The sequence below is a fragment of the Neophocaena asiaeorientalis genome, unplaced genomic scaffold, assembly GCF_003031525.2.
Source record: "Neophocaena asiaeorientalis asiaeorientalis breed wild unplaced genomic scaffold, Neophocaena_asiaeorientalis_V1.1 scaffold82, whole genome shotgun sequence".
In the NCBI taxonomy this organism is placed as follows: Eukaryota; Metazoa; Chordata; class Mammalia; order Artiodactyla; family Phocoenidae; genus Neophocaena; species Neophocaena asiaeorientalis.
The window spans coordinates 7,171,803-7,181,482 of NW_020173068.1; the positions used below are offsets into that span (position 1 = coordinate 7,171,803).

At 49.0% G+C, this 9,680-nt stretch overlaps 1 protein-coding gene across 4 annotated transcripts in view; it reads left to right on the plus strand.

Moving 5' to 3' along the window:
- Nucleotides 1–9,680, plus strand: part of CEP250 (centrosomal protein 250) — a 47,644-nt gene that overhangs the window by 8,775 nt on the left and 29,189 nt on the right. For all 4 annotated transcript variants that reach the window (XM_024742963.1, XM_024742965.1, XM_024742966.1 and 1 more), the window contains exons 4-12: nucleotides 459–541; nucleotides 767–932; nucleotides 1,679–1,785; nucleotides 2,046–2,300; nucleotides 4,145–4,241; nucleotides 6,543–6,644; nucleotides 7,167–7,328; nucleotides 7,866–8,044; nucleotides 8,356–8,538. In XM_024742963.1, coding sequence (XP_024598731.1) covers nucleotides 459–541; nucleotides 767–932; nucleotides 1,679–1,785; nucleotides 2,046–2,300; nucleotides 4,145–4,241; nucleotides 6,543–6,644; nucleotides 7,167–7,328; nucleotides 7,866–8,044; nucleotides 8,356–8,538 — 1,334 coding nt within the window. The remainder of the gene's footprint in view (nucleotides 1–458; nucleotides 542–766; nucleotides 933–1,678; nucleotides 1,786–2,045; nucleotides 2,301–4,144; nucleotides 4,242–6,542; nucleotides 6,645–7,166; nucleotides 7,329–7,865; nucleotides 8,045–8,355; nucleotides 8,539–9,680) is intronic.

A 9,680-nucleotide genomic window follows, 5' to 3' on the forward strand; every position in this document is an offset into this window, starting at 1 on the left:
TTAGTGTAGTAGAAGCCAAGACCATTAGTGAAAGCTGTATTTTATGCTTCTTAGGTCAAAAGTTCTTTTCACTACCAAATGCCATCTTTCACGAGAAATCACTGGTTTACGTTTGGAGAGAGGGATGCAGTGGGTTTACTTGAGGAATGCAGTGATTGAGAAAAGAGACATATTGCTAACAAAGGGGAGAAAGAATAAAAAAAAAAAGCTGGGGAATTCCCTGGCAGTCCAGTGGTTAGGACTCTGCGCTTTCACTGCTGAGGGGTGGTGGTGGGGTTATCCTTGGTTGGGGGCACTAAGATCCCACAAGCTGCTCGGTGTGGCCAAAAATAAAAATAAATATAAACGGATGAACTTTAAAAACAATAAGCAGGCTGCAGTAGAAGGGGGCATCCGGGAATTGGTCTGCGGGATGTTCTCGTTGAAGGTAATTGAAAGCTTGCTTTTGTCTGGCTAAGGGACCGGTCCCTCAGAGGTGGGAAAGTGTGGAGGAGCCAAACCTGGAACAGCTGCTAACGCGATTGGAGGAGGAGCAACAGAGGTGATGGACCCCAACTTTCTGGCCTGGGTGGTTGGCAGGCAGGTAGAGAAGGTTGATGGAAAACCTCTGTCTCGAGGGCTAACATGGATTAGAACCAAGGACTTCAGCCTTAGCCCTCCAGTTCCTGGCAGTGGAAAGTTCCAGTGGTTGTCATCTTACTCCAAGAGGTCCAAGGGTTGGCTCAGACCTTTGTTTAGTACTTGCTCCTACCCCTCCCCAGTGCAGGTGTGAGAGTCTAGCGGAGGTGAACACCCAGCTTCGGCTGCACATGGAAAAAGCTGACGTGGTGAATAAAGCGCTTCGGGAAGATGTGGAAAAATTGACAGTAGACTGGAGCCGGGCCCGGGATGAGCTAATGAGGAAGGAGAGCCAGTGGCAGATGGAGCAGGAGGTAAGAGAAACAGTGGGCGGGAATGGTGAGAGGAGGACTTGCAGTCTGGGCGCTGCCTGGTCAGTGCCGGAAGGGGTTAACTTCAGGACCTGGATGGAAACTGAGCTGTTTGTTAAAGTCTCTGGCCGTCCTTACTGCTCATGCTGGCAGCTCTGCCCTGCTTGGGCTGTCACCTTAGTTCTGTTCTTACCTGCCCAGTCGAGGTTTTGCTGGCAGGTAGCATGACACTCAAAGCAACTCTGTTCCTGCATAGGTTTTAGATGGATCTTAAAGTTTACTGACCCCCCTCATCTGGAAGTCTGCAATCTAGATGCTAATGAGGTAGCTGTTGAAATTGAATGGGGAAGAAATTTTCAGATCCCAGTTAAAGGAAACTAATGTTTCCTGGGCCGTTGCTCTGTGTTAGGCATTATGTTAGATGATTTACATATGTTATATCATTTAATCATCATTATAAGTCTATGGTGATGATGGTAATAGCTCCCATTTGTTGAGCAGCTACTGTTTATCCTTTTCTAATCTAGCTCAAAGAAGGCCATATACCATCCTAGGCCCTTTGACCTCTTGAATCCCACTGCTAACTTTATTAAACACTTCAGCATCGCCTGAACATAGACACCCATTCATAAGCTATCTCCTTTAAGGCCCTCCACTTCCCCCCCAATAGTCAGGAGGAATCCAAGACTCCTGTGTTGGCAAAAGATGTCCTCTGCCCTTTGATATGACCTTGGTTTCTGAACACACAGTTCTTCAAGGGCTACCTGAAAGGGGAGCATGGTCGCCTTCTCAGTCTGTGGCGGGAGGTGGTGACCTTCCGTCGCCACTTCCTGGAAATGAAGTCAGCCACTGACAGGTCAGTGTGGAGGTATGACGGGAGGAGGTTTGCCCCTACCTACCAACTCTATTCGCATGACAGTGGGCTGCTATAGAAGGGAATCAGGTTGTGGGGGAAAAGCAGAGGTGGAAGAGTTGGTGGGGAGGGATGGAGTTGTTGGATTGTTGGATTGAGATGACTTTTCCTAGACCTGCTCCTCAGGCTTCCCTGGGCGTGACCTCCACGCTCCCTTTCCTGTTCCTGGTCCCTGTTGGAGTCTGCTCTTTTCTTGTACTCAGAGACCTGACGGAGCTCAAGGCTGAGCATGTGAGGCTTTCAGGTTCCCTGTTGACCTGTTGTCTGCGCCTGACTGTGGGAGCACCACAGTCCCGGGAATCTGATGGATCTGGGAGACTGAATGGGAGCGAGCCATCCCAGTTGATGCTGCTACTAGCCAGGACCCAGGAGCTGGAGAAGGAAGCCCATGAAAGGAGTCAGGAGTTAACACAGCTGAAGAGTCAAGGGCATCTGGAGAAGGCTGAGCTTCAGGATCGGTGAGATGGCCTGGGTCCTAGGAGGGGTTCGCTAAGAGAAACTTGACTCCTTTAGGGAGTCAAGATAGGTGGGGGAGATTTGAAGAGCATTCCTCCCACAAGAGGGGAAGGAGATGTGCCAGAGGGAGTCTAGTTTGAAACCCAGTGCCACAGCTGGGGCTGTGTCACTGCCCTCTGCCCTCAGACTATCTTGCAGCTCAGTTTCTGTCCTGTTGACTTACAGAGCTGGCTGTGACTCTCCTCTATCAATACCAAACTATTTGCCATTCCCAGAACAGCCAAGTTCTTCCATGTTCCCTGCCTTTGTAGATGCTGGCCTTAGCCTGGAATGCCTCTCTCCCTTCTCTCTCTGCCTTATCCTTTAAGGCATAGTTAAATGTCACCTCTTCTATGACCTTGATAGCCTGTTACATTACTGTGCCCCCATGTGGTCTTTTTTTTGTTGTTATATACATTTTTTTTTAAATAAATTTATTTATTTTTGGCTGCGTTGGGTCTTCATTGCTGCACGCGGGCTTTCTCTAGTTGCGGCGAGCAGGGGCTACTCTTTGTTGCGGTGCACGGGCTTCTTATTGCGGTGGCTTCTCTTGCTGAAGAGCATGGGCTCTAGGCGTGCGGGCTTCAGTAGTTGTGGCATGTGGGCTCAGTTGTTGTGGCTTGTGGGTTCAGTGGTTGTGGCTCACGGGCTCCAGAACGTAGGCTCAGTAGTTGCACACAGGCTTAGTTGCTCCGCGGCATGTGTGATCTTCCTGGACCTGGGCTCGAACCTGTGTCGCCTGCATTGGCAGGCAGATTCTTAACCACTGCGCCACCAGGGAAGTCCCCCCTATGGTCTTTTGACGTGCTTGTTACATTGGTCTCGTTGATTATTTAGTTTTGTTTCGGGTTTTTTTGGCTAGGCTCTTTTATTTTTTGGATTATAATAAAATAGATTTTTAAAAAATGATAAGGGCAGGGACATAAACAAAGAGCTCCGTTTGAATCTTGGGGCAAAGTTCAGTTTATACCCCATGGCTAGGGTTGTGTCACCACCTATTGGTGGCGTGTGTAAATTGCAGTTTGTTTTGTTTGGGTTGTGAAGGCACTGGGAAGCACAAGAACAGAGACCATGTCTTAGTAAGTTTTGTGTTCTAGTGCTTTGCACTTCACCTGCGATATAGTAGACACTTAGTAAATGTTTGTTGAATCATACAATAGCTAAATGAATGACCATACAGTGAGTTAAAGCTCTTAAAGATGATACAGAATAAAATTATGAAGACTTTGAAATAAAAAATTAAGCTCCTTGATAACTTCATTCAAGAAATATTTATTTAGCTACTTATATAACACCAGGTACTGAGCTCCAGGATATGGTGTTAGGTGATAAAGATGCCTGGTGATTTCCCTGAACTTTGAGGTTAGTATCAGGGTGGTTAACCATAATCTTTCCCAATTTGCCCCTCCTTTTTCTCTATCAGAGTTAGAACCTTGGGCTTGAGGGACCTTGGGACTATCCCATGTGGCAATTCTGATGTTCTTGTTGGCTTCAGGGCGCTTGACTTCAAGATCAAGTGGGGTCTGGAAGGGCCTGGTCCAGGGCTTTCCTTCAGCTCTTGGGCCCCCAAACACGTGTTCCAGTCTTGAGATGTGATAAATCCTTGCATGCGTCTGAGTGGCTTTTGGCTCCCCCTCCCCGAGTTCAAGGCTATAGCATCATGTATTCAGGGAGTGCAGGGGCTGGGGGCACCCAAGGGACTCTGGGGGGGCGGCAGTGGGGGTGTCTGGCTTGGGTTAGGGTGTGCTGCATAGCTCTGTCCACATCAGTGGGTTCCCAGGTAACTGTGCTATGCTCTTCTCTTCAGGGTGACCGAGCTCTCTGCTCTACTGACGCAGTCTCAGAAGCAAAATGAAGATTATGAAAAGATGGTAAAGGCTCTGAGAGAGACGATGGAGATCCTGGTACGTGATCCTTTGTTCTGGGAGAGTTGGGAGTGGGCCTGTAGATTCCTGTCCTTTATGGACAGAGAGTTCAGGATACCAGTTAAATGTTCCTTGATGAAATCCCCTAAAGCTAAAAAATTAATTTTGGTTGAATCTGAAAATTATTTAACTCATTCTTTTATCCATTTAATAAACATTAGCTGTCTACTGTCCCTACTATATTCCTAGGGAAACTACAGCAGTGCGTGCATGCAGTGTGTCCTCCTCTGAGAGAGTGAGACACACATGAAGAGGCACACTAACCAAGTAGGAGCGGGGGATGTTTGGAGAGATTCAAAACCTAGTCAGACGGGAAACACCTGAGGAGCATGAATGTGGTTAGCCTGGAGAAGGAGGGCTTGAGGAAGACATGATGGCTGCCTTCACATAACTGAAGGACTGACACCAGGGAAGAGAGTTGGCTTGTTTAATGTTTGCCAGCGGGGCACAATCACTGCCAGTGACTGGAAGTTACAGGGTGGTAGAGCTGCTGGAGCTGCTCGGTAGTTGAACAGTCTGTCTAATGAAGGAGTGAGGTTTGTGTCACTGGCTTAACATCTGCCAGGATTGTTATCAAAGGGATTCTCTAAGGTTGGAAGTTAGAACCTCTGGCTTGATTGCACGTTTCCTTTCATCTCTGGGAATTTTCAGATCTCTGATTTTAGGCAAATCCTGCACCCCTATCCACATACATATCCCTAGTCTTCTCATCCAAGCTAGGATCAGCTGGGGGCTAGACATGCTTATGCCTTTTTGGTTTCTTTTTTTTTTTTTTTGCGGTACACGGGCCTCTCACTGTTGTGGCCTCTCCTGTTGCGGAGCACAGGCTCTGGACGCGCAGGCTCAGCGGCCATGGCTCATGGGCGCAGCCGCTCCGCGGCATGTGGGATCTTCCCGGACCAGGGCAGGAACCCGTGTCCCTTGCATCGGCAGGCGGACTCTCAACCACTGCGTCACCAGGGAAGCCCTTGGTTTCTTTTTGTTCAGGAATTTGCAAATTCAGATGTCCGCAGGGCCCAGGTAATATAAATGAATGAAGTGAGTTCAGCTATAAGAATTCTGATTTTCCAGTGCTATCATATTTAGTTTCCAGTATAACAGGGAACACTTGATCTCAATAGTAAGGAAACAGTGAAGAGTAGTGAGGACTGCAGGACCCTGAAGAATATATGTCCCATCTGGAGGAGGCATCCTCTATTCAACTTCAGTAAATTATTGCCATCTAGGGATGGGGGCTGGTGTGGCCCATATGTTAACTTTTTGAGAGAAGCCAGAAATTCAGATTTTTATGAATTTTTATGAATTTCTCAGCTCAGAAAAATCTCTCAATTTACAAATGTTGGTTCAAATTTTATATAGGCCAAAAAAAAACATAGCTGCAAATCTGCGTCTTTAAGCCTTCACTAGCACAATAAGGTAAGAAGGAGGAGGGGACATTTTGAGAGTTCAAATTTATTGCTGACCTTGGGGCTAGAGGTTCCTCTGGCTTTAAGTCTCAAGTGCCAATTTGCTGTTCAGAGACAGCAACCATCCTTCATCCAATGATAGCTCACATTTAATGAACATTTGCTTTCTGACAGACACTGTGTTGAGTAATTTACATGCAGTTTTTTCATTCAAGCCTCAAAACAAATCTATAAAGTAGTTGCTGTTAATTATTCCTATTTTATTTTATTTTTCAAGTTTTTCCATTTTTTAAAAATTTTTGGCTGCGTTGGGTCTTCGTTGCTGTGCACAGGCTTTCTCTAGTTGCAGTAAGTGGGGGCTACTCTTCGTTGTGGTGCACGGGCTTCTCATTGCGGTGGCTTCTCTTGTTGCAGAGCACAGGGTCTAGGTGCATGGGCTTCAGTAGTTGTGGCACATGGGCTTAGTTGCTCCGCGGCACGTGGGATCTTTCCAGACCGGGGCTCAAACCCTTGTCCCCCGCATTGGCAGGCGGATTCTTAACCACTGCACCACCGGGGAAGTCCCTTAGTCCTATTTTAAAGAGAAGGAAGCTCAAAGAAGGAGTTGCCTAAGGTTACCAAACTAGTAAGTGATAGTGCAAGAAATCTTATCTAGGCAGTCTAATTTGGAGCTCTTAATCCCTTAATCTGAATTCTTAATCACCACATCACATTGTCTTCAGAATCCTGGGACAGTGTTAGCATTCACGTGTGGTCAGGGGAAAAGTGGGATTGACAGAATAGACAGAATGAGACTCTGGTTAATTTGGGGCCTGGAATGATAAATTCTCTTCTGAGAGTTTGGCTCATAGGCTCTATTTGGTTCCCTGTCCAGGAGGCAAATCACACAGAATTAATGGAACACGAGGCATCTCTAAGTAGGAATGCCCAAGAAGAGAAGCTGTCTTTACAGCAAATGATCAAGGACATAACCCAGGTACTGGTAAGCCTCCGGTTCACAGTAACCGGTCCAACCTCACCCTCCCCAGACCTCCCCGTCCTCTCAGGTGCGCCTAGAGGAGTCTGGATTTAGGGTCTTGTGGGGAGGAATTGTCTGAGTACATTTGAAGACTGGAACCCTGAGGAGTAGCTAAGCTTTCGTGTGCTGGCACTGCCTGCTGAAATGCCCTCTCTCTTACTGCTAGCTGCAGTTCTCCGGCAGCGGCTGGATCCTGGCCTTTGCTACCTCAGCAACCTCTTCTTCCTTCATTTATTCCTTGGGTGTTCAAGGGGTGCTAGTCTTGTTGCTCATTCTAGGTTTGGGTGACCGAAGGGGAAGAGTTGGTTTGAGGAGTTGAAGGAACCAACCTTTTTGGCTCTTAAGATACCCTCCTCCCACCCCCCAGGGAGAGGACCTGAGAGAGAAAACATCAGGTTTGTCCAGGCTGGCATGTTAGTCCTCTACATGGATTCTAGGCCTTGGTCAGTAGGATGGTGACCCTGCTGTGTTGGATTTCAGGCCATGGTAGAAGAGGAGGACAATATGGCCCAAGCCTCTGGTCATGAGAGCTCCTTGGAGTTGGACCCTAGTGGCTTCTCCTCCCAGTTTGATTCCCAGCAGCCAGACAAGGCTCTTTCTCTGGTGCGTTCAGTGCTGACTCAGAGACGCCAGGCTGTGCAGGTGAGAACCCCAGCACTGCTCCTCAGCCACAGGGATGGGTGTCTAAACTGACTTGGGCCCCAGGTACCCTCCTAGCCCAGACTGCCCCTTTTGCTACATTGACCAGTCACAAGGTGTTTTGTCAACACCCCAAAGTGCCCATTAGAATCTCTGTGTCTGCCCAGTTGTGCTCGTGGGGAGCAGGCACACTCTCCATGCCACTGGCACGCTCCACTTTGATGCAGTCTTTACACAGCACTGTGCAACGTGGAGCCCCAGGGGAGTGTGGGTAAGCGTTCCCCAATTCTAAGGGTCCCAGCCACACTTACCACCCCCACCATTTTACATTTGAAGATGATGGACTCTGACACTCTGGAAGCCACAGAACCCAGTCATCTCTGATGCTGTCTCCTCGACTGGTCTCATCTCTCTTCGTAGCTTCCTTTTGTTGCACCAGCCCCCAACCCCCTTGCCCAGCCCTACTTTCAGGCTTATGACATCCCTCCTCTGCCCTGCGCTCTTGTTCACCACCGCACTTCTGATGCTCTCCCTCCGCAGGACCTAAGGCAGCAGCTGTCAGGCTGCCAGGAAGCCGTGAGCTCCTTGCAGCAGCAGCATCATCAGTGGGAGGAGGAGGGTGAGGCCCTGAGACAGCGGCTACAGCAGCTCACCGGGGAGCGGGACACCCTGGCAGGGCAGACTGTGGACCTGCAGGGGGAGGTGGACTCTCTCAGCAGGTGAGCGGGAGCTGTCCATCCCCCGCTTCCTCCCAGGCTCAGTCCCCGCCCAGCCCATGTGTTTGGTTGGCTGACCCTTTTCTTCCCTAGACCCACAGCTGCTCAGGGCCTCCTTGCTTTGTGTTCTGCTGGTTCCTGCTCACTCAGTTTTGGGTCTTTGTGATAAAAAAAAAAAAAAACAGTTTCCTGCTCAAAAGGGAAGATGAGATATTTAAAGGAAACATAAACCTCTCTCCTTTGACCCTGTGCTGTCTGCTTCCAGGAGGGCTTTTAGGTTCCAGGGTTTCTGTTCATGTCCGGTCTCCTTCCAGGGAGCGAGAGCTCCTGCAGAAGACCAGGGAGGAGCTGCAGCAGCAGCTGGAGGTGCTGGAGCAGGAGGCGTGGCGACTGCGGAGGACAAACATGGAGCTTCAGCTGCAGGGCGACTGTGCTCAGGGCGAGAAGGAGGAGCAGCGGGAGGAGCTGCACCTGGCCATCCGTGAACGGGAGCGCCTGTGCGTGCGTGTGACAGCCCCTCCCCGCTCTTAGAAAGTGGAGTAAATTGAAGCCTGGTGTTCGGTGGGTTCAGATTAGCTTACTGCTCCGTCCTTTGCAGGAGGATGAAAACAGAAAGTTCATCCAAGCATTGCTGAACACCCAGGAGGGCCGAGGCCCCGTGGCGGGTACAGAAATAAATAAGACACAGGCTCTGATCTCAAGCAGTTTGCAGTGTAATGGGGAAGTCAGACAAGTAAACCTTGGCCAGATGAAGTATGAGCTAAAAAAGAGCTTCAAGCTAGGTCCTCTGGGAGAATAGGAGTAACAGTTAATTATTGAAAGCTTCATGGAGGAGAGGGTAGCCGTTGAGCTGGGCCTTGACATATTTCGATTGGTAGAGAGTGGGACAAGGGCTAAAGGAACAGATTAGCAAAGAAAAGGAGTCAGGAACGTTCATGGCATGTTCAGAGGAGGCCGGGCTGGCCAAACTGTAGGACTGATCCTGGGAAGTAATGGGAAATGAGCTGGTCAAGGAAGGGAATTTCAGAGTACAGGGACCCAGCTCATTTGTAAATTCCCCGATACCATGTCATAGAAAAAGCAAGGACTTTAGAGCTGGGCAGAAGCTTGGTTTAAATTATGGCTCTGCCACTTGGACAGATTATTTGTAAAATGGGGCTGATAATATTTCCCTTGAAGAGTCTTTGGGGAGATTAAAGCAGTGTTTTGCAAAATGCCAGCACAGAGCCTGACATATGGTAAGTCTTCAGCACCTGGTAGCAGGGGCTATATTTTTTTTTTCAATTTTGGCTGCATCACGTCTTAGTTGCGGCATGCGGGATCTTCATTGCAGCATGCAGGATCTTTTCTTGTGGCGCCCGGGCTTCTCTCTAGTTGTGGTGTGCGGGTTTTCTCCCTCTAGTTGTGGCGCACAGGCTCCAGAGCACGTGGGCTCTGTAGTTTGTGGCACGTGGGCTCTCTAGTTGAGGCACGCAGGCTCAGTAGTTGTGGCGCACGGGTTTAGTTGCCCCACGGCATGTGGGATCTTAGTTCCCTGACCAGGGATCGAACCCATGTCCCCTGCATTGGAAGGTGGATTCTTTACCACTGGACCACCAGGAAAGTCCCTGTATCTTCTTCATCTTTTTTTTTTTTTTTT